At 39.4% G+C, this 26,888-nt stretch overlaps 1 protein-coding gene across 3 annotated transcripts; it reads left to right on the forward strand.

Moving 5' to 3' along the window:
- Positions 1–464: 464 nt before the first annotated feature.
- slc26a6 (solute carrier family 26 member 6) lies at positions 465–24,891 on the forward strand. 3 transcript variants are annotated; one of them, XM_051653265.1, is made up of 21 exons: positions 465–517; positions 641–804; positions 2,680–2,923; positions 4,053–4,192; positions 5,202–5,312; positions 5,976–6,151; positions 6,262–6,426; positions 6,634–6,786; positions 7,062–7,144; positions 7,369–7,516; positions 7,944–8,057; positions 8,245–8,322; positions 8,434–8,529; positions 8,749–8,855; positions 18,133–18,202; positions 21,670–21,762; positions 22,567–22,713; positions 22,851–23,069; positions 23,152–23,206; positions 23,655–23,773; positions 23,947–24,891. In XM_051653265.1, exons 3-21 carry the CDS (start codon positions 2,775–2,777, stop codon positions 23,968–23,970), a joined length of 2,247 nt encoding a protein of 748 aa, XP_051509225.1. In that variant the 5' UTR covers positions 465–517; positions 641–804; positions 2,680–2,774; the 3' UTR covers positions 23,971–24,891. The 3 variants fall into 3 exon arrangements, with proteins under 3 accessions (XP_051509225.1, XP_051509224.1, XP_051509226.1); XM_051653264.1 differs by lacking the exons at positions 465–517; positions 641–804 and having other exon boundaries at positions 2,455–2,923; XM_051653266.1 differs by lacking the exons at positions 465–517; positions 641–804 and having other exon boundaries at positions 2,851–2,923; positions 4,053–4,104.
- The last annotated feature ends 1,997 nt before the right edge of the window (positions 24,892–26,888 follow it).

The raw sequence follows: 26,888 nt of genomic DNA on the forward strand, positions 1-26,888 counted from the left end.
TGTCATTGTTGATCATGGAGGATTTTTTAATGAGAACTCTTTGAAGTAGTTTAAGAAGTTCTGAACATTTTTTATTTTTTTTCAAATTGTAATAGTAATTTTTCACATTATTAATGTCTTGACTATACATTGTGATCAGCTGAATGCCACTTTGGTGAATAAAAGTACAAATTTCTTTCCATAAGAGCAAAATCTGTACATTATTCCAAACTTTTGGATGCCAGTGTATGTAATTGTAATTTGTGTAGATGCACCTTTTTGTGATATATACTATATGTAGCTTTTGTGCTGCCAATGCAGTAATGCAATGCAAAGACAGCATAAGATAGTTTGAAATATGACTTAATGTTTTTCACCTATTCCTGTATATTTACTTTTTCTTTTGTTTGTTTGTATCTAGATGATTTACTGTCTCAGCTCAAGAATCATGGTTTAGTTCTAAATATTCTGTGTCTGTCCTCTTTTTTTCTCTTCAGTACACCACGCTGTGCTGCACTATCAAGCGCTACAAGTGTGTGTGCGTGTAAATGTCTCCTTGGTATTTTTGGTATTGTTCTCTGTTTGTATGGGGCTGTTGTGGTTTACTCACTGTAATGCAATAGGGTTTTATTTTCTGATTTAACTATCCATCTGTTTGCAGAAAACAGGCACAGATGTTACAGAGCTGTGAACTTTATTGACATCACTTCATGAACTCGGTGGCTTCAGTGACTAGAAGAACCTGCAGAACCTGAAAGAACCCCTCAGCATTGAGCTTTAGAAGTAACCCTTCTAGACAAAACATAGATTTACTGTACTGATAAGGTACAGTATCAAAACAGCACCAATTCTCCTGGGTACACCTGGACACAGTTGTTTTCAGTTCTTGGCAGATAGGGTGTTTCAAGCATCTTGGATCATTTGCCACAGTGTTTAGGCTATCTCAATTGCTTCTGTCTCTTCATGTAATCCTAGACTGATTCGATGTTCAGTGGGGGACTTTGTGGGGGCCCATGCCATCTGCTGCAGGGCTCCCTGTTCTTCTTTTCTTTTTGCAAAAGAAATGTTTGGGAATCTAAAATCTATATTTTTTATTAACACACTAAAGCAGAAGATATAAATAACCATCTAAAGACAAATGTTTTTGTGAAACATTCTATGTGCCTAAGACTTTTGCACAGTACTGTACAGTATATACGTGTGTGTGTGTGTGTGTGTGTGTGTGTGTGTGTATATATATATATATATATATATATATATATATATATATATATATATATATATATATATATATATATGTGTGTGTGTATATATATATATATATATATATATATATATATATATATATCACACACATTCAGTATAAATACAGAAATAATACAGTATTAAAAAAAACATCTAAATAATTATTAACATTACATAGAGGCCCGCAGGTTCAAAGGCAGCCAATCTGCATTTGGCAAATTGCACCAGCTCAGTGCAATTCAAGTGCAATGTTCTTGTTGTATCCCCATTGAAATGAATCATAAATGTCATTAGAAGAGACTTTGTTCTCAAGGCAAGTGTTAGAGAGAGGCCATATTAATATTTAATACAGATCATCTCACACATGCTCTGATTATTGCTACAAAGTCATTTATACAAACACAAACAAATGTACTTAAATGTTTAAACATCCATAATTTATTGTGTAATTACAATGTTATATACAAGTATATATTCTCAAAGGAATCTGGATTCCTGCCGATTACAAATAATAGCTCTATTCCACTAGTCAGAAAGGAGATATGAGCTCATTTTATCAGCAATTAATCAGCAAAATTACATCACTGGATTATCAGCAAAACTTACTGCTAAAAGGAAACAGTCATACTTTTATATATAAAACTAACTTTATTCCATAATACATATTAGACTCATTTAAGACAAACACCTCAGGCACAGAAGATGTGATTTAAAAGATCTACAGGCTGTAACTACCTGCCTAATGATTTTGATTTGACACTACATCCAAACCTTTTCAAGTTTCTTCTTTCAAGAATATACTGCAGCTGCGGTCTGCGATTGACCTGTAAGCTAAAGATTGGTCACTACTCCCAAGTTAACAAGAGAGAGAATTTTTAACCAAATTTTCCCAATGTTAATGATTTTCTCTAGACAAAGCTTGTGTCTTCATTCACATCGACAGTCAGGAAGCCCTCATGCCAATCTACAGAAAAATACGGATACTATTAAACCGAAAAAAAAAAAAAAAGAAAGAAAAACAAAACACATGGTTTGGTGGAATGAACATGAAATTTCCTATCTAATCAGACAAAGATAAGATGCATAGGACTCTACTATGAAAATGCCTAACATCAAATCTGTAGTGCCCCCCCCCCTTTTCTTTATGAGACTTTGCTCCTCATTTAAAGACATTAGGATTCAGTGAGTGTGAGAATGGATCAGACAGGGCAGGATACACATTAACATAGTGTGTAATAGAAGGGAAGAGCCGGGGATGTGAATCAATCCACTGCTGACCAGAACTTTATTTACACAGCCAGCATTCCTGTGGAGCTCTCACATCACAATCAAAGAAAGAACTTCTTTTAGTTGCCAGTTTTTGACAATGTTCTGAGTATTTGGTGACTGTCGCTATCACAAGGATTGAAATTTCACTGAGAGGACAAGATCCTTCAAGGACAACATTATTTTTAGATCTGTACAGAGGAGGTGATTTGCACTGTGAATGTGAGAAGAGATTTGGGTGGTCCAAACATCATATAAAGAGGTCCTGATTTGGAATACAGAGAATGGACGAAGAGATGAAAGACATGGAGCTCAGGAAGAGAGTGAAGTATCACGTCCACAGAGATGTACTGGATGAACTCAGTGTCGACAAAGTGGCGGAGAAATCAGATGTCAAAATTCCACTGAAAGAAAAATTCAAGGATGCTGTCAGGTGTGTCAATGTGGTCTTTATCTGAAACCAGGATTTTTAACCATCTGAGTGCTGATGTAAAAACAGATTATACATTAAATTATACAGTGGGGTTCAAAAGTCTTGTTAAAGTCCTAAAATTGACGTTTTATTTTATTTTTATTTTTTTATCGTTTAATATATATCTTGAATCACAGATTGTCAAAGTGGACTTATCAACCCCACTATACTAAAGTAATAGTGCACCCAAAAATAAAAATTCTCATCATTTACTCACTCTCATGCCATCCCAGATGTGTATGACTTGCTTTCTTCTGCTGAAGTCAAATTAAGATTTTTAGAAGAATATCTCAGCTCTGTAGGTCCATACAATGCGAATGGGGCCAAATGGGGCCAAAATTTGAAGCTCCCAAAAGCACAGAAAGGCAGCATATAAATAATCCATTAGACTCCATTTGTTTAATCCATGTCTTCTGAAGTGATTCAGTGTGTTTTGGGTGAGAACACACCAAAACATAACTTGTTTTTCACTATAAATCTTGGCATTAGCAGCCTCACTGACATTCATTATTATAAGCTTGATTACACTTCCTAGCGCTCCGTGCATTCGTCAAGCATTAGTAAGGGTAATCAAGCTTGAAATCATAATCGTGCAGAGACTGCAGATGTCAAGATTTATAGTGAAAACTGAGTTACATTTTGGTCTGTTCTCACCCAAAAGTGATTGGATTGCTTCTGAAGATATAGATTTAACCACTGGAATCATATGGATTACTTTTATGCAGCATTTTTGTGCTTTTTGGTGTTTCAAAGTTTTGGTCACCATTCACTTCCATTGTAAGGACCTACAGTGCTGAGATATTCTTATAAAAACCTTTGTTTGTGTTCAGCAGAAGAAAGAAAGTCATACACATCTGGGATGGCTTGAGGATGAGTAAATAATGAGAGAATTTTCCTTTTTGGGTGCACTAATTCTTCAATCATTGTGATGTGAAAGGCTGTTAGATTGACACTTTTATTTAGAACTGGCATTTGATTTCTAATAGTTGCTGTGTGATTTCAAAGGGTCTGTGTTTATTTAGGTGTTTGTTTTGTGTTCAGACTCTCTTGTTACTCCCTGTTTCACAATCTCTGTTTCTTTGTATGTCAGGTGTACAGGCCCAAAGTTTAAGAGCTGTTTCCTGTCTTTTGTTCCTCTCCTGGTATGGCTGCCGAAATACTCACTCAGAGAAAATGCTATTGGAGATCTTATATCAGGAATCAGTGTGGGAATTATGCACCTGCCACAAGGTCTAAGACACACATATGCACACCTGTACTACCAAAGCTACACCTACAAACACACTTGTGGAGACTAAGGTAGACTTAAAGACCCAATGAAATAAAAATTGGAGTTTTGGGATTTTTAGTCCATTCTATTACAGTGTTACGTAACATTTACGGTAAAATATCGGCAGCTGTGGTTGCCAGAAATGAACAGGGATGTAATTTTGATGCCTGTATATTTTACTGTTCACTACTGTTTATATTATTTATTGATATAAACTGAATATACTAACCTTCTGGAACTATAAAAGTTTGCTTTTCACTTTTAAAATGTATTGTTCATAACCATAGTAAATACAAAAGGCCATGTGATGACATGTTGCCCTTCCAGGAGCAGTAATTAATACATATGTAGGGACACAAACACAAAACACCATCAGGGTAACACATGAGACATTAAAATAATGCAATAAAAATTAACTAAACGACATAAAATATAACACAGAACACTCCATTGTACATAACTGATATTAAAAATAATAAGAACAACATTTTATTCCCATAAAATATGTAAATGGGTCATGTAGGGATTTCTGAGAATTCCCGATTATTTATTTTTATCATAATTTTAACAATAGTTTACCATAAAAAGTACATGTATTCTCTTATTAATCATAATCATTTTTTTTTTTTTTTTTTACCATTAATTATATGGTAAAATCACACTTTTTACATCTAAAAAAAACAATATTTTACCTTAAAATTACATGTATTTTAATGTTAAATATATTATAATTTTTTTTACCTTATATGTTATGGTAACTACCCGTGAACATTCTTTTACCGTTAAAATTGCAGACATTTTTTATAGTTTCGCTTTAAGGCCATCTAGTTCTGTACTCATAGAAGATGATCATACATTTTTATTTACAGTCTTTCTCTTCCAGAAAAACATCTTCCAGAAGATGTACCTACAAACACACTGTTCTGCATATAAAACAACAGTGCCTCATACATATCTATGTCTTTATAGGTATGGCATATGCTTTGCTGGCTGCGGTTCCTCCAGTGTTTGGTCTGTATTCCTCCTTCTATCCCATTCTCATCTATTTCATATTTGGATCATCTAAACACATCTCAGTGGGTAAGTACCTGCAGACTCACATTTGTTTGTTTTTATATCATGATCAGATTTTATATCTAACTTCCATTGTTCTTAAATGTACTTGACCTTTTGCTAAGTCCCATCTTAAAAACATTACTGACCAATCCCTCCTTGGCAACTGTTTGCAGCCTTATTGCTTGACAGGCTTTTGCTCTGGAAGTTGTATGTGTTTTGAATTTTACCGGGGTTATGGTAAAATGCTGGGGTACTAATAGTGACACAAGGTACAAAAGAGGATACATGCAATATTTTTAAAAATAAATCTCGATAAGTGCATGCTTTGAATTGAAAATCTGCACTCGGCAAGTGATTTCATGAGGTTTTTAAAAACTCACCTGTATTGCCAAAGATATATTTACAAATGCACTTAACAGCAACAGTAACAGCAGCGGGCAGGGTTTAGGAAAGTCAATTACTATGACTAACCCTAACTATATCCCTAAACTTTTGGCATTAAAAAATAACATTATTTTGCTGCTTTATTAGCTATTTTCATTGTGCTGACAATGCAGGTCACCACAATGTAGGTTTTCCAGATTATACTGAAAGGTTTTAGGTTTTCAGATTTTATTTTTGAGAGATTTTGGCAAAAACTGATAATCTAACACGCACATACTCACCTATCTCTCGATGTGTCTATAGGTACATACGCAGTTATGAGTGTTATGATTGGGAGCGTGACAGAGCGTTTGGCTCCAGACTCAGACTTCATGTTGCCAGGTAACGACACCAACTCCACTATTTTGGACTTTGCCAGCCGTGATGCAGAGAGGGTAAAGATTGCTGCCACAGTAACTTTCTTATCTGGTGTTTTCCAGGTAGGTGCTCTTGAGCTTGATTTCCGATGTAGCTTTTAAAAGTGTGTACATTTGTGCTGAAGTGCCTAAGTATTTCTCTGGTGTCTGTGTGCGGTTGTGCATGTGGGTAGTTGCTCCTTGGTCTGGTTCGATTTGGATTTGTGGTGACATATCTCTCTGAACCATTGGTGAGAGCTTACACCACAGCGGCTGCCATCCATGTTATCGTCTCCCAGCTCAAATATTCGTTTGGCATCAGCCCTAATCGGTACAGCGGACCTTTGTCTCTTATATATGTGAGTTTGAAAACAACCCTGTGTGTCTTGCTCATTTGTATCCTGTAAATACCCAAAAATCCTTCTGATGTCTTCCAGTGTCATTTTTGCTTGGTGCCCTGTAGTGGTGGGGCACATGGCATTTTCTCCTAAAGTTATGAAAAACACATCTCACACTCTCTCTCTCTCTCTCTCTCTCTCTCTCTCTCTCTCTCTCTCTCTCTCCAGACAGTCATACATATTTGTGCATTGCTCGGAAAGACAAACATTGGAACTCTGGTAGTTAGCATTGTATCCATTGTTGGTTTGGTCATTGCAAAGGAACTGAGTGCCTTGGCAGCAAGGAAGATTCCTGTTCCTATTCCTGTTGAGCTGATCACTGTGAGTTACTTTGCACAGTTATATGCACACACAGGTTATGGACAAGTTTAACTCAGTTAATACATTTTAACAGGGCTTTCTAACACCAAATGAATGCAATTCTTATTTTGAGAATCTTATGTCTGAGTAAATTTTCTTTTTTTTCTTTTTTTTTTAGTGTGTAGAAGTTAGAACTATCAAAAAGTGCAATCAGTTTTGCTTCTTCCAGTTTAGAGGTCATGGACCACTTTTGCTATGAGGATGTCTTAAATCTTTATTTTTGGTTGTGTGCGTAGATCATTATAGCTACTGTGGTGTCATGGCAGTTTGATCTGAAGACCAAATACAACGTGGAAGTGGTTGGACAAATCCCATCAGGGTGAGTCCAACAACATAGTTATGGAACACAAATGTACAACTGCACAACACTACACACTTTTAGCTTCAAAAGTATCATACTTTATAGCATAGTAACACATATTGAAAGTATGTGTATGGTTATAGCTATACAACACAAATAGTTAAATGCACAATCACAGCAACATAATACAACTCATTATCCATACTTATATTCATCTCTCTCTCTCTCTTTCACTTTAATAGTCTGCAGGCTCCTGTGTTGCCAGCTGTCTCCATGCTGGGTTCAGTGGTTGGTGATGCCTTTGCGCTAGCTGTTGTTGGTTATGGCATTGCTATCTCCCTCGGTAGAATTTTTGCTTTAAAATATGCCTATAAAGTCGATAGCAACCAGGTAAGAGACTCTAAATATGTGTTAAAAATAAATTAAGTAGAATGTGGAAAGATGATTTATATACTGTAAAATTAGTGTATCTATATAAATGGGTATATTTTAATATATTTTACCATATTTACTTGTTGAAACGTATTATTTTTATTATTAATAATATTATAATAATCATACGTTATATTATTTTAGAATAAAAAATAAGACTTATCTAACATAATCCATTTATTATTAATAATATTAATAATAATAATGTTAATAATAATAAATTGTATCATTTTACAATAAGAAAATAAGGCTAATCTAACATAATCCAATCAAGGGAGATAAAGGGATAAACAAAGGCAGAGACATATACACAAAAAAAGTGAATAAGAAAAAATAGTGTTTCAGCATCTTGTGTATTTGTGCTAATGTCTCCTTTTTGGATCAGGAGCTAATAGCTTTGGGTCTGTCTAACTCTGTTGGAGGGTTGTTCCGTTGTTTTGCCATCAGCTGCTCTATGTCTCGCAGTATGGTGCAGGTCAGCACTGGAGGGAAAACACAGGTGAGGACATCAGCAAACTGCAATCTGACATCTGACGTCATTTGATTTTCAGTTTTAGAGACCTAACAGTGTCTTCACAAATGATGCTGTTAGCACATTCCTTTCTGGATGAATGGATGGATAAATGAAACTTCATTGAAACTACTCACTGTTTTTATCTATCTCTCTCTCTCTGTCAATCTCTCAGGTGGCTGGAGCTGTCTCTGCTGTGGTAATTCTGATAATATTGTTAAAGATTGGAGAACTCTTTGAGGAGCTTCCAAAGGTTAGCAATATGAATATTCTTGAATATTCATAATCTAACATAGCTATGCTGAATTAATGAATCTGGTAATATATTTAGTATGTGTGTGTGACTAAAGGTGTGTTTCTTTAGGCAGTGCTGGCTGCTATAATCTACGTAAACCTGCATGGAATGATGAAGCAGTTCGGAGACATCTGCTCTCTCTGGAAGACTAACAGAGTGGATATGGTGAGAGAGAACGAGAGTATTCCCTCCAAATATTTAAAATTTGGAGGTGCGGGATCAAATGTAAAAGTTGAAAAAACCCAAATGAATTGACCACTATTCTGAATATTTGTCTGTGTTTATGGAGCTTATTGCCCTGTTCCCCAATTGATTCCTGACAGTTTGGTTATTATTATCTCTCTCTCTCTCAGTCTGTTTCATGCTGTTTATTTGTGTGTTTAGGTAGTCTGGGTGATGACTCTGATCTTGACAGTGTTGTTTAATCCAGATCTGGGACTGGCTGCATCTATTGCCTTCTCCATCCTCACTGTGGTCTTCAGAACTCAGCTGTGAGTGTCACAGGCTACAAACCCCAAACTATTAATGATTAATCCATACTCGGTGAAACACATACCATAATAACTTATTCCTAAGCCATAAATCAGTGGTTCTCAACAGGTGGGTCACGACCCAAAAATGGTTGGCAGGTGTGTTCTGAAAAAACAATGCTAAATGCAAATAAAAAAATGTCACTTAACCATATAATTGTGTAAGTAAAATTAGGCAAATTTTAACATAGGGGGATGGGGGAATGTCAAGGTCACTTGAATTCCCTCTTTCCTGAAAACCATGAACAAAACTACACATGGTAAAAGAAAATAATGTATGACCTAGACTACATTAAATATTGGTTCATTTGCAGCAAAGATAAACATGATTGGTGCAGACCACAATATGTTTTGTGTATTAATTTATTGGCTTAATAAATAAATAAATAATGATAATACATTTCAATATTTGATTTTAAAGACATTTTTGTTAACTTTTATTCAATATACAGTTCTAGAACTGTGTAAGGTTGCAACTTGATATCAATGCAAAATCTCATTCCTTAGGCAAAACCAATTAAGAACGACTGCCCTAAACCATTTACACCCTCAACGTATCTGTTTACTCTTGTAACCTCGCTGCCCTGAGATGAAGGGAACGAGACATTGCTGAATGCTTTGGGGAATTCCTTTTTAACCTGGTTGAAGCCTTTGTATCATAATGCCAATCTTATGATTGGCAATGGTGTTTGAGCCCCGCACTTTTAGGCACGCATTTGCCCTATATAAATTATTCAGAATTTTCTGACTGAGGACAAGAACGCATCACTTGTACCTTGCAACTCTGAAGTAGTAGTGCGGCCAAGTTTGCAATGTCTCATTCACTTAATCTCAGGGAACCGAAGTTACAAGAGTAGCTGGAGACATTCCCTATCAGTTCAGTTCACGAGACATTGCTGAACGCTTTGGGGAACGGAGTCCTATCATGGCGCGCTATGTAACATAATACCCTTGGATGCACAATGCTATAAAACAAGAATATGTATATACGGTCACAGGCCCGTCGGGATGTGACTTAATATAATATCTATTTAGTGTGTATGAAAATTAATAACCCCACATGGTGAAAACCAGACGGGAATTTAATCTTAGTCTAAGGATGTGTATGAGTCATATAATACACACAGTATAATTTAACCCCTTCATACCAGAGGTAGGGAGGGAGGTTTTATTATTTTTATTGGAAGTGCTTGTGACTTGTGGGAGTAAATTGGGTAGCGGTCTACACAAAATATAACCGGTAGACCACCCATGATAAGGGCTCGGGCTCACCCGCCGGGTGTTGGAATAGTAAATTCTCTAGACAGAGGACTCGTGAAACGATGGCGCCACATCTAGGTTATAAAACCTCGCGAACGTGTTTTGCGAAGACCATCATGCTGCAAAGCATATATCCTGCAGGGATATACCATTTGTCTGTGCCCATGAAGAGGCCATGCCTCTAGCTGAATGCGCCTTCACACCAATAGGGCATCTCACACCCTGTAACTCATAAGCGAGGGCAATCGCATCAACGATCCAGTGAGAGAGCCTTTGTTTGGAGATGGACATGCTGTTGTGCATCGTCCATAACAAATGAAGAGCTGATCTGACAGTCTAAACTGGCGAGTGCGCTCCACATACATGTGCAATGCCTTGTATATCGTTGTAGCGTAGGGAGAGGAGATGGCGCGCACTCCACACGAGGAGGCGTTGTGCCAAGCTCATCACTGGCAGCGATCAAGTGTCGCCCTGGCAATTTATGTACACTACCACTGACATATTGTCTGACCGAATCAGAACATGAAGATTCACTAAGTTGGAATGGAAAGCTTTCACCACTACGAAGACGGCTAGCATTTCCAAGCTGTTGATGTGCCATGCCTGTTTCGCACCTGTCCAAGTGCCGAAAGCCAGGTGTCCATCACACAGCATACCCCAACCCACGTTGGACGCATCTGTAGTCATCACTTTTCATCTAAAAACCTGATTCATAGACGAGGGCGATCGCATACATGATCCAGTGAGATATCCTTTGTTTGGAGACAGATATGCCTTTTGTGCATCCTCGATAACAAACAAAGAGCTGATCTGACAGTCTAAACTGGCGAGTGCACTCCACATGCATGTGCAATGCCCGCACGGGGCATAATAAATGCGCTAACTGCTGCTCATCCGAATTAGATGGTGGAGAAGAGAAAGCTTGTAGGTGCACTATCTGAGCCCTAAAGGGTGTGGAAAGCACCTTAAGCACAGCAGTGCTGTCTTTAAAGAGAGCACATGTAACTCAGCGGATTCCAAAGGTTCGAACTGGGGGCTCGTGAGCCAGATTCAAGTCCCATGTTGGAACCGTAGCAGGGTGAGGGGGGTTCAAGTGCCTCACTCCCCTAAGGAATTTTATGATTAGATCATGTCTGCCTATAGAGGAGCCAGCTTCTGGAGCATGAAATGCAGAGATGGTCGCTACATAAACCTTAGGCGTTGACTGAGTAAGACCTGCGTCCAACCACTCTTGAAGGAATGTAAGGATCTCCGTCATGGGGCAATTCACTGGGTCTTTTCTGCATAAAGCGCACCAATCTGCAAACACATGCCATTTAAGTGCGTAGAGGCATCTCGTAGATGGCGCTCTAGCCTGCAAAATGGTGTTTATTACAGACTGAGCCAATTCTGGCTTGTTCGTTGCGCTCCGTTCAGGGGCCATACATGTAAGTTCCACAGCTATGGCTAGGGATGCCAAGTCGTACCCTGCGCTTGAGAGAGCAGATCCTTCCTCAGCTGTATTTCACATGGAGGGCCACCTAATATCTCCATAATTTCCGGAAACCATGGTTGGTTGGGCCATATTTGCGCATCCAACAGAACCGTTTCCTTGTCCCCTCAGACTCTGCTGCTGACAGTGTGGAGGAGACATATTGGGGGAAACACATATTTGCGTGTCGTCGGCCACTTGAGGGCCAAAGCGTCCACTCCCAGCGGGGCTTGGGAAATGGAGTACCAAAGAAGGAAGTGGGCTGTCTCTGTGGAGGCAAATAGGTCGACTTCTGCTTTGCCGAACAGTTCCCAAATCCTCATAACTGTTGATTGAAAGGATGAAGTCTCCATTCACCTGTCATCATCCCCTGGAGCGACAGCATGTCCGCTCCACAGTTCAAACAGCCCAGGATATATGTCGCACACAGGGAGAGGAGATGCCGCACGCTGTAGACGAGGAGGCATTGTGCCAGGCTCAACACTGGTAGCGATCGAGTGCCACCCTGAATATTTATGTACGTTACCACTGACATTATGTTTGAACGAATCAGAATGTGATGATTCACTATGTCGGAATGGAAGGCTTTCACCACTAAGAAGACGGCTATCATTTCCAAGCAGTTGATGTGCCACGCTCGTTTCGCCCCTGTCCAAGTGCCAAAAGCCAGAAGTCCATCACACAGTGCGCCCCAACCCGTGTTAAACACATCCGTGGCCACGATCTAGGATCGGCCGAAGCCCTCCATCTTTCTTTGGAAAGAAAGGTAGCAGCTGTAAAACCCATTGCAGCCGTGGCAGCTCGGAACAACCTCTATCACATCTTTAGCAAGGAGACTGTGAATTTACGCACATAATTAAGGTGCATCCCGTGACGGAACCGTCGAGGACAAAATGCTGATGAAGAAGGCAGTCCAACAAATTGGATCGAATACCCGTGTTTGGTCATTTTTAGCAGCCAATCTGACATGCATGTGAGCGCCCGCCATGCGTTCAAATAAAGGGTGCTTTATATTTGACACTAATTGTGATAGCACGGCACTCACCGTTGGGAAGCAGTTGTGCAGTGTGTGAAATGGGGAAGCATGGCAAATTCTCAAGAATGGCCTGAGCCAAAGTCAGTAAGTACACTAAGGTATGGTTTATGATTGTTTATTGTTTGTATGTGATCATTATGAACAGAACTCAATTCAGATGTCACAGGCGCAGATAGGCCAGAGGCCACCATCTTTCTGAGTTTTGATGAGAAAATAATGGCTGTGACATTCTCTCTGTGCACTGTACGGGGAACGACCTCTATTGCGTCTCTCACAAGGAGATTTACTACCTCGAGGTGCAGAATGGACGTGTCCTGCACTGTAACGCTGTTGAAGCGAGGCGTCCTCGTCGCGAACCGGAATGTATAATCGCACACTATCGTTTTCTTAAACACACTGTAACGCGCGCCACGCGACCGTGTAATGCGTGGGTGGGCGCCAAGTTTCTCGCGTGTGTTGAGGGGAGCTGCCGTTTATAAGACGGGAGCATCTTGTGTGGGTTGCCCGGAAGCGCGAAGCGCACGAGTGGCCGCGGATAACGGGCACGGATAGCTGCCGCTTATCAGTAGGGAGCTTCTCACTCTGAGTGCGTCACGCATCCGTGTACAGCGCAATAGTGTAAAGGCTCGAGCGAGCGAGCTAACAATAGACACCAATCACCCACGGTTATCACGGCAAGTGAGTTTAGTTGGAGAAAGAAATTGCTTTTTTAGCCTTCAGCGTGCGTCGAGCAGTCGCTACATACGCGCGCTATTCAAGCAATGCATAGGAAGCGTTGCTGTAAAAACTGACTCATGCCAGGCGAAAATAGCGGGGAAGGGCGAGTCTAAACATAATAGAAAAGGCATGAGCTCTAGATTCCTCTAAACGCTATCCACTTTATTTTGCAATGCGGAAGTATGCAGCGGTTGCATTTCCGGCGAATGTGAGAAAGTTCCGCTGGCATTGACCGTAGCGTAAATAACTAGAAGATTATAATACCATAGTTAGTGATCTGGGCTTATAAACTATCACATAACCACAGGATGTACAGTAGAATTATGTGCCAAAGTCAGAACATTTTATCAAATCAGCATTTATAGTAAAAGTGTAAGTAAATCATTCACTTGTTGCTGTGTGATGTTGTATTGAAGAGACGTTAAAAAAATCTGCTTTTTACTTTACCGAGATTGTGACGATGCAGTCTTTCTTGTCTCCATCTAAACCTCCATTCATATGTACCTGCGTAGCCTCCGATGATGCCTTTATTTATTTCCAAAGGCGATGTTTCATAAGTCATGCTGAATGCACATCTGCATGTCTGTTTACTATACACCGCTATGAAAGAGAGAATGTTCTCTAACAAGAACGGAGAGTAAAATGCGTTTATTGATGATCCGATCTTCCCATCACTATTGTGGAGGCATGTCAGATGGCACGAAGGACTGTCCGTGTCAGCGCCTGATTTCAATCATTCCGCCAGTGCAACAGTGTGTGATTAAACGATGGCAAAATGCGATAAACGGCAAAACTATTTGCACTCAAAACCAATGAGTTTATGAAAATCATAATTAATGATAATAATATGTCGACATTTATTGCCAACCTGTAATATAAAGCAGCATAATGTAGTATTTTTTTTATTGCTAAAATAGTTGAAAGTGGCTTAAACCGGAAGTGGTCCACGTTCAAGGTAGATAATGGCAGCACCCTAGTTTTGCTGAAAAATAAGGTGGATACTTCAAGTGGGATTCTTCCCACTGGGGTCTGAGAGTGCTATATGCATCACAGTACAAAGACGCACAAAGTGCACGCACTAGGAAACAGTAAGCTCCGTGTGAACCTCGGGGAAGAACGTCACTGCTTTCCGGACCAAGGTCTTTTGACAGCGGACAGTGTGCAGGAATCATTCATTCAGGTGAGAATTTTCTGGCTCGACAGGAGGCGACCACTCAAGGCTGAGCTCCTCAACTGCCCACGCAATGACACGGAGTAACTCTTATCAATGGCCAGTGCACGCTCCTCACCCTCACTGGAGGGAGGGGCTGTAGCATCCTCCATGGACCATTCTTCCGATGCTGCGAGGGACATGCATTATTATCATCGTCAGGCCTGCCTAATACAAGAACACCGTGCTCATTCATAGAAGGCTGGAGCGTCTTGAGACTCATGTCCTCATAGTGAGGGCAGTCTGTCCCCATGAGAGCTGCTTCCATGTGGGCGGCCCAGATAGCGAACGCAGCTCTCGTGTTGGTTTGACGGAGTGATGTGTCGCTCCCAGGAACACTTGTGATAGACATTTTAAAAAAAAGACGCATACACACAAGTGGCTCATTTATGAGTTTTTTTTTACGTCACTTGGACATATATATATATATATATATATATATATATAAGGATACAGCTCCTGCCTGGATGCTGCAGGAAGCAGGTAGATGTCTCGCTGAGCGAAGAACACGATCCGGCTGCGAGGCGGAGAGACTTCTTCGCCGGAACACTAGAGGGGATGGGTGATCCTCGCTGCAGAAGCTGAGAGTCAGACGAAGAACGTCATGATGCGTCTGCAGGGAATCACATCCGCTGATGGGTGACCGTCAACAGTGAAGAGAGGGCTGATCCAGGTGCATAGTCAAGACGAGATGATATCAGTCTTGAAGGAATACAATTAGTAAGAAATGGTTTGTGAGCGCCCGCTTTTATAGGGCAAATGCGTGCCTAAAAGGGCACCATTGCCAATCATAAGATTGCCGTTATGATACAAAGGCTTCAACTAGGTCATGGAAAAGGAATTTCCCAAAGTGTTCAGCAATGTCTCGTGAATGTCTCGATTACGTACGTAACCTCGGTTCCATGAGACGAAGGGAACGAGACATTGCGTTTATTAATGCATATGGGAGTGCCTTCTTACACAACCTAGTTGAAACCTCTCTACAATAATGGTAATATTCTAATTTTGGCTATGGTGTTTGAGCCCCATCTGTTTTGTTGCGAAACTGTCCACTATAAAAACACACAAACACCATTTCCTCTGAATTTCTGACTGAGAACAAGGAGCGCATCGCACGTACATCAAGAACTCTTGAGTCTTGTAGTGCGGCTAGCATTCGCAATGTCTCGTTCCTTTCATCTCAGGGAACCGAGGTTACGTACATAACCGAGACATTCCCTTATGATTCAGTACACATGACAATGCGTTTATTAACGCATATGGGGAACAGAATCCCATCACGCCGCACTACACGACATAACCTTCCATAAAAGAGTATGCCACAGTGAGTGACCCTCGTGTTGGGCCAAGAGGGGAGCACTCAGGACGAATATATGAACTATAGTCATATAGTATGAATTAACTCCTTCATGAACCCAGTTGGGAAGGGAGTTTATTTATAATGTAAGTGCTTGTGACATATGGTAAATTACAACGGCCTAATGCAGGTGGTTGTGTAAAAGACGGGGAGCTCATCCTAAAAGGGAGGAGCAAAAGTATATATATTTGGCCAATGGATAGCAAGCGCTCTAAACAGAGAGGATCAGCCATATATGTCGAGGGTCAGCCATATATGTCGATCCAGAACTGCCAGGTTGCCCATGGACTTGCCGATGGCCTGTGCAGTGACTTTCGTGGCATGCAGCGCTAAGTCTGTAGCAGTGCAGAGCTCTTTGAATGTCTCTGGATCGAAGCCGTGCTCGTCCATTTGCCTGAGGGGTTTGGCTTGAAATACCTGGAGCACGGCCATACCTGGAGCTTTTCCCGCCAGTGCGGAAGTTTGTTGACACAGTTTGGAAGGATGTATGGGGCATGATTTCCACGGCCTGTTACTCACTGGGCAGAGGTGTGCCGCTACCGCCTCCTTCACAGGGGGTAGTTGAAGAACTGTTTTCTTCCCCGTGATCCACATTAGAGAGGATGACGTCACTGCGCAAGTGTGCTGAGAAGGGCGTGCGCCAGGTCTTAGACAGTTCGTTATGAACTTTGGGGAAGAATGGGGCAGATTTGCGGGACGCTGCCATTTGACGGTGTCCAAACTTCAGGAACAAGTCATCGAGGCGAGACTGTTCAGGTTCCTCTGGGGGAGACCATTCAAGGTGAAACTCTTCAACCACCCTTGTAAAGATACAGAGCATCTCCCTGTCAGTGGCGCGTGCACGATCCTCACCCTCGCTGGGAGGAGGGGCAGCAGCATCATCCACTGGCCACTCACCTGATGCAGTGAGGGACATGACATCGTCATTATTATCCCCAGCGTCAGAACCGCTGAATGAGACGAGACCGCCCACTCTTTCAGAAGGCTGGAGTTCGTCTCGCTCATAGCGTATCGGAAAACATACGCTTCGTAGAGATTGAGGGGCTCGCAGGGCGTGTGCCGCCACGAGGACCACCTCAAAGTCATCCTGCTCGACCTCGCAGCCCCACCGTGCCTTCTCGTGTGAATCCTCTGGTATCAAAGAGGAGGTGGGTGGGAGGGCATGTGAGGCTGAATCATCCCTCAGAATGAGAGTGATACACGAGCGAAGCGTCTCGAGACCCATGTCCTCACAGTGAGGGCAGTCTGTCTCCATGACAGCTGTCTCTGCGGGGGCACGGCCCAGACAGTAAACACAGCTCTCATGCTGATCTGACAGCGGGATGTGTCTCTTGCACAAGGAACACTTACGGAACGACATCTTTAAAAAGACATGAGCACGACTCTTTTAGATATATAAATATATAAATAAATATTTATATTTATATCACACAGAATACAATACACAATATACAATTGCTTTGTAAGGATACACAAACTCTGCTGAAGCGCTGTGGGAAATCAGGATGCTGAGGCCGGTTCACCAGCGAAGCGTAGAGCGGCGAGGCGGTGTGATGTTAGCCGGAGCACAGCAGTGGAGCAGAAAGTCTTCCCGCGAAGATTCCGCTCACTGACACGTGTATATCGATGGCGAAGGTAGAGGGCTTCTAAACAAGAGATGATCGCTGTCTTGAAGGAAGAAATTCTGAAATTGTGTTTGTGCAACTGTTTTTATTGCGGACAGTTTTGCGCCAAAACAGGCGGGGTTCAAACACCATAGCCAATATTAGAATATTGGCGTTATTGTAGAGAGGTTTCAACTAGGTCATGTTAGAAGACACTCCCATATGCATTTATAAACACAATGTCAAGTGTACTGAGTCGTAAGGGAACTGAATCGATAGGGAACACTAAATGACTCTTCCAGACACCCTAAAACCTATCACCAAAACCATTTAGTAGCACAGCTTACCTGAATCAAACTGGTTCTAGGTGCCATTAATATCCAAAGAGAAACTTTTTCAATGTCCTATTGCATTCCCTTAGTTTGTCCATATGTTTGAATTGCTCAGTGGCTGAAATCGCATTTTTGTTCTTAACAACATCACATATTCTCCTTTCAGCCGTTTGTATATAAAGCTCTCTCCATCTGTTCCTTTATCTTTCCACTACTTTTCCCCCTTTTCTCCCTGTTTCTTCTCCTTACAGACCAAAATACTCTCTCCTTGGCCAGATTCCTGGAACTGACATCTACAAACCAGTAGAGGACTACAATCAGGTGACCATGACAACATTATCAACATGCATATCCATTTTAAAGTTCACACAAATATGTTTAAATTGCATTCAGACGATTGTTTAGTTTGGATGGGACAGTTATTATACATTGCACCATTATCAGATTGTTGAGGTCTGGCAGTGAATGCAGTCGGATTGTCAATAACACTGTTGTGCTCTCTGGCCTACTGAAACAACCTGTTTTCATAGCCAAAAACCTGAATTACAGCATGGACCTTCCTCAAACACACCTGCTCTTCTAAGTAAAGAATTTGTATCTTCTGATGAATTACAGCGTCACATATCATTGCTAGGGCATGACAGGGGAATGATGTGTTTGAAAGATTTAATTCTTAAGTCATACTCTGTCTTCATGGAATGCAATGAGATCTTGATGTAGGAATGCTCATTGCATTGTGTTACAGTTCTCAGGCGCATTTCAGTGAGTGTTGTTGTAGTTTCATGTGTTGAGTGAAGATGTTGTAAGAGAGACCTGTTGGGCCTCATGTATTCAGATAGAGGACAAAGGCAGGTCTAACACAGTCGTAAAAACAACTCAAGCCCCCACCTTCTAAGTCGTAAATTTTACTGATAAAAATCGCGCTAAAATCAAACAAAGGGAGTCCAAAACAGACTACAGATCCATGAAGCCTTGCTCACTAAAGGATCGAGCTCTCAACTCCTATTGGATGAGGCACACAACAGAACGTCCCTCAAACATGACATCATCAGGAGTTTAAATAATTCTGAAATCGTCCAGAATTCACTTCCAGCGACTTTGTTCACAGAATATAGACGTAGTTTTTTTTGCTGCTCTCCGGTGCAACCTCGTGGCACAAGGAAGTAATGTCCGAATTGAAACTGTAGCCATACAATCTCCATCTCACTGGACGAGTTGAGATTACTCTGTGTTCAACCAATCACTCTAACGGATCCGAAGGAGACCGCCGAGCAATTCGCATCTTCATCCGTTTGCCTACAGAAGTGAAGAGATTAAAGATTTCTCTTCCATCTTCAATCAAGTCGACATTTCTGAGTTCTCCGCCAGCCCGCCAAGAATCAACAGCTGTACCGCCCGCCGACAGAGCGAGGAAACGGCCTCCCGTCATCACACGAGCCTCAAGGAACTGGGTCAAAGTTAAAGGACGGAGGAAAACACATTCTACCTGTGTCCTCATGCAATTCAAGTAAGAGGTTACGTCTGGGCAGAGATAGAATATTATAGCGTGTTATTCTTGTGTTTCAAGGTTTTTGCTTGTATAGTTTACGGATCGCCATGTCCGCTCATTATTAATACTCAGGGTATTAATTATCACAAATTTGTTTTGCTGTATTGTGGTCCAACCAAATTGGATTGTGCAATTTCGCCATCGTGGGTGAGACAGAAACTGAGTTCATCCATTAGAGTCAAATAACGCAGGACTTTTACGAGCCCCGCTCATAAAACCGCGTCTCTGAGTGATGAACACAGCTGCCTTTCTCTCCAGCTATCGCGAAATTAGGGCTGTCACTTAATCATCTCTCTCTCTCTCTCTCTCTCTCTCTCTCTCTCTCTCTCTCTCTCTCTCTCTCTCACTAACCACACTGACACACACATACACACTGTCACACACACACACCTTATGTGTTATAGGATTATTTTTATTTCCATATCTAATCATATCACTGTTTAGTTTGTAGTTGTAAGTCGAAGTTTATTGACTGCATTGTATTAATTATTAATTGATATTACTGCATAAATAAACTTTGTTTATATTACAAAGAGAAGTGTTTTGGTTTGTTTTGGTTTTGCATACGCCTGTGTCATGCTGACGGGATGTCAGTGCTCGGATTCAAACCTTCATTCATTGTTTTTTCCCCAAAAATTGATATTCTTCGGATGTCGATTTTCCTAAGAAAACAATCTAATATTGAGACTGTTTTACTATCTGGTTATTAGTCCCTGATTTCAGGGTGGTGCGCCATCAATGTTAATCCTTATTAATAATCTATTGACTTTTGATAATTGATAATTATCTTTGATTGAATTTGAATGATCAATAAGCTAGTGTTAATTTTAATTAATGTTTCATCGATGTTAACAATTAACGATTATCTTTGATAATTGTTGATTTAAAGGATTAAAAAAAAAAAGCTAACATTGATTCTCATCAATGTTCTATTGATTTTAATAATTAATAATTATCTTTGATAATTGTTGATTTAAAGGATTTTAAAAAGCTAACATTGATTCTCATCAATGTTCTATTGATTTTAATAATTAATAATTATCTTTGATAATTATTAATTATTGCTAATAAACAAACTTGCTCCTAAACGTAGCACACTACATTTACTGGAGTCCCATATGAGGTTTTAATGAGTTAGATCCAATTAATTAATTTAAATATTAATTAATAACTACAGAAATAATTATTAATTATTTCTGATAGTAACACTGATCTAAACAACCAGTAAAGCCCTACAGACCTAATTGCTTTTAAGGTATCTAGAATGTGTCTGTATGTTACAGGTGATCCGGGGTGTAAAGTACTTAATTAAATGTACTTTATTACTAGTATTATTATGTGTATTTTGTAGCTTATTTAAGTATTATTGAAACAGAATACTTGTTGTCTTACACAATTGTATTACCAAGGAAAAAAATATTTTTTTGTAATTTAGACCTTCATAGTACTTAAAGGGATAGTTCACCCAAAAATTAAAATTCTCTAATTATTTACTCACCCTCATGCCATCCCAGATGTTAATGACTTTCTTTCTTCAGCAGAACACAAACAAAGATTTTTAGAAGAATATTTCAGCTCTGTAGGTCCTTACAATACAAGTGAATGGTGACCAGACCTTTGTAGCTCCAAAAATCACATAAAAGCAGCATAAAAGTAATCCATATGACTTCAGTGGTTAAATTTATATCTTCAGAAGTGATATGATAGGTATGGGTGAGAAACAGATCAAAATGTAAGTCCTTTTTTTCTCTAAATCTCCACTTTCACTTTTAATTTAAGATATGAAAGTGAAACTAAACAGGCACCACATGTGGCTTTCAGATGTAAAAGTGAACTATCCTTTTAAAATCTTTCCTCTTGTATAAAAATTTTTTTTTCCATCTTACTGAGCAAACAAGCCAATCAAATCATGTTTTTCCTCCCTCATTTTAACGTCCCTTATATTTATTTTTTGATCAGTCAAAAAGTCAATAAACACCTATACTCAAATTTGAAACAACTGTAAAATAAATGTAATGTTTTGCAATTTAAGTTAACAGGTTTCAGTTTAACATCTAGACCCTTAGTCAGCAAAGATTACAGTTAATTTGTATATGTTAATAATACAAAAAAATGGGATACATACATAGATTGCTTTTACTTTTTCTAAGGAAAAAAGTTTACTACTTACATTTAAACTTAAGAACTATTAAAAAAAAAAAAATTGTGCAATTTCTCTGTACTTTTCACACCCCTGCAGGTGACGCAGATTCCTGATGTAGTGATTTTCCGCTCCTCTGCAACATTGTATTTTGCCAATGCTGAAATGTACACGGATGCGCTCTACGAGAAGGTCTACCCACGCAAACACACTCACAACCATATACACCAGCACAATTGTACATGCACATACACTTGATTCAAACGCACACTTATACATAAAGAGCATCTACAAGACATTACACAAGCTGTAATTACAGCTAAGCAGGTTGTTATCCCAAACATGCAAACTACTGAACTGAGATGATAGAATCATTCATTATGAGATAAAACCAAGCAACTACATGTACACTATATGGCCAAAAGTATGTGGACACCCGAACACCACACCCATATGTGCTTGTTGAACATTTCATTTAAAAATCAAAGGCATTAACCCCTCCGTTTGCTGCTATAACAGCTTACACTCTTATTGGACATCTTTTTACTAGATGTTGGAACATGGCTGCAGGGGGTTTGCTCCCATTTCAGTACAAGGGCATCAGTGAGGTCAGGCACTGATGTTGGGCAGTTTGGCATGGCTCCCAATTTATCCCAAAGGTGCAGGCCAGTCAAGTTCTTCCATACCAGACTCTTTATGGACCTTGCTATGTGCACAGGGGCATTGTCATGCTGGAACAGAAAAGGACCCACCCAAAAACTGTTGCCACAAAGTCTGAAGCACACAAATTGCAAGAATGTCATTGTATGGACTGGAGTAGCATTAAGCTTTGTTTTCACAGAAACTACTGGAATAGTCAAATCCGTTAATTAGAAGAGGCTGTCCACATACTTTTAGCCATATAGTGTAATGCATCTACAACATAATCCAATTAATTCCAGGTCTGGATATTCATAGAGTATAGATAAAAATGGGTATTTGTGTGTTTGTGTGCAGACTGGGGTAGATGTGGCTAAACTTCTCTCACACAAGAAGAAATTGGAAGCAAAGAGGCTCCGAAAAGAAAAGAAAGCTGCAAAGAAAGCGATAAAAGAGGCCAAGAAAAGAGCTAAAGAAGCTGCCATACAAGATGCTAAGCTTCAGGTAGGGCCTGCTTTCAAAGAGTGACTATGTATGTGTGTACGAAAGTAGGTCTGTGTGCATTTGTAAACACTTGTGTGTTTAATTGTGCTTTTTGTTTAAGGGTATTCTGATTTGAGCTAGTATTCTGTTTTTATCAGGGGTTGGAGCTAGTGTTATCGGAGACAGAAGAGAGTGGGGAGGAGTTGTCAGACATAGAGGCAAATGGAGATGTACATGAGTTGTCAGTCAAAAAACAAAAGGATGTGGTTGCTGTAGAGGTGGGGCCTGACCCTGGCTCCAAGCTCCCACGGGCAATCATTCTGGACCTGAGCCCCGTGAACTTCCTGGATACAGTGGGCGTGAAGACTCTACGCAATGTGAGGGCATCTGAACTTATTAGCATCTTTTCGCATGTGGAATGTGTTATAACCATGTTATAAACTTTTGTTTCATTGACAGATCTATAAAGATTATGGAGAGGCTGGTGTAAAGGTGTACTTATGTGGCTGCCAGAGTGAGTGAAAAGTACATACACTTTCAATGCGTGCGCGTAGCAGGGTCAAGAATTAACAAGGGCTTGGGAAAACATTTTTATTTCAAGTGCCCTAGATATTTAAAATGTGGGGACAAAATATGGCCCTATAATGAATTTCTCTGTTTTTTTCTAACATTTGATATATTTCATAATATTCTATTCTAGGTCTTTGACACAGAACATACTGTGTGTTATATGTTTGAAAAAATATGCCAAACATACCCCTGAAAAGCAATTTAAAGGGCAAATATCATTAAAAAAAAAAATTTGACACTAGTGTGTAGTGTATATGCGAGAAAGTATGCATGGTTATGTTGTGCCAAACACTACAGAGATGTCTGGAACTCTACCTGAATATGAACTAGCAACCAAGATGTTTACAATTTCCTTTTTCCTCTCACTTTCCCTGTCTCCCTCTTTCTTTTAGGAGGTGTTGTAGAAAGTATGGAGAAGGGTGATTTCTTCAGCGAGAAAGTAACTAAATCGATTCTCTTCTCATCTGTACATGATGCTGTTCTTTACTGCCAGCAAGGAAAGAGTGAAGAGGTATATTTTTTCACAATTACACACATGAACTCACACACACAAATGTCAGGGTTAATTAAATGTAAATTGTCAGGGTGCTAAATGTTGGTTGCAGAAACAGTTTCCCATTATTTTTCCTGTGTTATAGACATGCATAAATAAACAAACAAATTATTTCCTTTCTTCTGATACAGGCCAAGCAGGGAACACATTTGTAAATCCAAACATCAGAAATGATACGGAACACTCCGGAAAGATGGCACACACTGGGGAGACCCATGCAAACTACATTCAAACTTTTTTTTATTTTTTTTTATTTATTGTGTATTTTACATGTTAGGAGGATTATATAAGAGAATATTAATGTTTTTAAAGAATAATTTGTTTTGTAAAATAATAGTGTCTACCTAATACTTTTAAATATATAAAATAATTTGGGAATGGATCTTTGAAATAGATATTGTGCAAGTAGAACGGTTGTAATAGCATTTAACACTGAAACCAATTGTTGATAGATTATCTATAGCATTGTGTGTATGTTTATTATTTGAAAATGTTAGTGCTTAAGTATTACACATGAATGCAATACCTTTCTCTCATGATATAATCAGACACATGGAAAGCATGAAACTACAGCAGAACTTTATTTTTCCTATTTCAGCAATATAAAATTCATTGTTTGTATTTTAGTGAGTGTAAGCTGTGTGCTATGTTTTAACCACTGTATGTATGCATGTGTATTTAGAATGGCTATTTATCCTAAATCCTGTTTAATGCTGAAGAGTGTTAAATCAGCCATATTTGATGATCAGTTATTTGGTTCTATATTTGGTTCTATATTTGGTATATAATATTTGATAGAAATATTTAACCCAAACAATTAACCTCCAACCTCCTCTGTTTATGCTCTGTCCATTTCAGTGATATTTAAGGTTAAAATGTGATTAGAATCACGTATATTGGTAACACTTTACAATAAGGTTATATTTATTAACAGGGCAATAGTTAACATTAACTTCTATGGACAATACTTTTGCAGAATTTATTAATCTTGATTAATGTTAATTTCTACATATTCATACCCTAACCCATGTTCAGTTTACTTAATTAAAATGAACTAAAGCCAAACAATTCTAGAACATTTTGTCAGAACTTGATTTGATTGCATCCTATTTAAATTTGTAAAATGGATCCATTTTGAGTTGGGACTACATGAATACTTTTTGTGGTGTTAATGCATTGATGAAACTGTTTGATTTCCATTTCCCAGCATGCTTTGCATGGGACTCAATTGGGGGAGTAAATGTTAAAATTGAGTGTTATTTTATGTTTTTGTGCAAGATGAATATAAAGGGGGATAGTTTTAAGCCTTTCTCCCCTTTTTCTCCCCAATTTGGAATGCCCAATTCCCAGTGCACTCTAAGTCCTCATGGTGGCGTAGTGACTCGCCTCAATCCGGGTGGCGTATGACGAATCTCAGTTGCCTCCACGTCTGAGACAGTCAATCCGCGCATCTTATCACGTGGCTTGTTGAGCGTGTTACCATGGAGACCTAGCACGTGTGAAGGCTTCACGCTATTCTCTGCGGCGTCCACACACAACTCACCATGCGCCCCACCCAGAGCGAGAACCACACATTATAGCGACCACGAGGAGGTTACCCCGTGTGACTCTACCGTCCCTAGCAACCGGGCCAATCTGGTTGCTTAGGAGACCTGGCAGGAGTCACTCAGCATGCCCTGGATTCAAACTTGCGACTCCAGGGGTGGTAGTCAGCGTCTTTACTCACTGAGCTACTCAGGGCCCCGATGTTTTGTTATGTCGAGATTTAGAAGAGTTTCTGTTATGTTGGAGTTTTGGTCATTACCATTATGGTGAAGAGTGTAGTTTGAGCTAACGATGAGGACAGGTAGATGTCTCACATTAAATTGATTGCTCACTTCATTGAGGATATGCAGTGCAAACCATAGCATAGTTACTATACTACACTCTGTAGTGCTTCCAACCAGCATGTGTTTAGCATTCTAACATTCACTTTCACTAGTTAGTACATAAAGAAATAAAAGAGATTTGAGTTACATTGACACGTCTTAATTTTGTTGGGTTTACCCAATTTAACAAGATTTTTTCTACACAAAGTGTTTATGTTGAGATAACATAGTAATTTTAAGTTAGGAAATCTAATTTCAAACATGTGGAACCACTGTCCACCACTGAATCAAGTTCAGCCAAAGAGCTATTATTGAGTGTACATATTCATTTTTACATTGAAAGTTGTAGGTGATAAGTTAACATTAGTTAATACAATATGAATTAACATGAACTAACAATGAACAATAATATTTAGATAAATTAACATTAACCAAGATTAATAAATGCTCTAAAAATGTATTGTTCGTTGCTAACATGATACCTAATGCATTTTTTTCAATGCATTCTTTTTCATTTTTTTTCTTCAGTTTTACCGTGAGATTGAAATGTGGATTATTTATTTCGTGTTTTATTATATTTGTGTTTTCCTTAAAGAAAAATAATAATAATTATATATATATAATTATTATTATTATTATTATTATTATTATATTAGGTGAGTTACAATCCCTCCTGAGAAAATAGGCTTTATTTGTCTTCATTTAAATTTGGTCTTGCTCTCTAACATACTTGCTCTACCCATAACAAGTTTCAGAGAAACTGGTCTGAACACACCAGCAAATTCCAACAAGCAATCCTCAAGACTCTGCCAAACTACTTAGCAGCCTATTGTTAATGTAGAGATGACACCATTCCTGTAACAAAAACAAAAAAACTCACCTCAAATTGTACACATAAAGAAGGGAGAAAGAAAGTGTGTGATATAGATCAGTATTAAAGGCAAGGGTTAGGATTAGGCATAAGGTCCTCTGGTTCTGGAAGTGAGAAGCTTTTTGCATCTTATCAGTAAGTAGGCTAGTCATTCGTCAGAACACCATCTAATGTATAAGCAGAATATTAAACTCAAGTCTCGGACCTACTGACAGACCGTGAATGTGAAAGAGGTGCACATGAGAGAGAGCAAGGGGAGAGTGTAAAACTATTCGTGTGTGTGTGTGTGTCTGAGTCTGTGTGTGTGTTGGCGGTTTCTCACACAGCTCCCCTT

The sequence above is a fragment of the Myxocyprinus asiaticus genome, chromosome 24 (genome assembly GCF_019703515.2).
Source record: "Myxocyprinus asiaticus isolate MX2 ecotype Aquarium Trade chromosome 24, UBuf_Myxa_2, whole genome shotgun sequence".
NCBI lineage: Eukaryota > Metazoa > Chordata > Actinopteri > Cypriniformes > Catostomidae > Myxocyprinus > Myxocyprinus asiaticus.

Coding starts and splice junctions, on each gene's coding strand:
- slc26a6 (XM_051653265.1), top strand. CDS start 2,775: ATGGACGAAGAGATGAAAGACATGGAGCTCAGGAAGAGAGTGAAGTAT. Junction 7,145..7,368: donor GTTGGACAAATCCCATCAGG/GTGAGTCCAACA, acceptor TCACTTTAATAG/TCTGCAGGCTCCTGTGTTGC. Junction 23,070..23,151: donor GCGTGAAGACTCTACGCAAT/GTGAGGGCATCT, acceptor TTTCATTGACAG/ATCTATAAAGATTATGGAGA.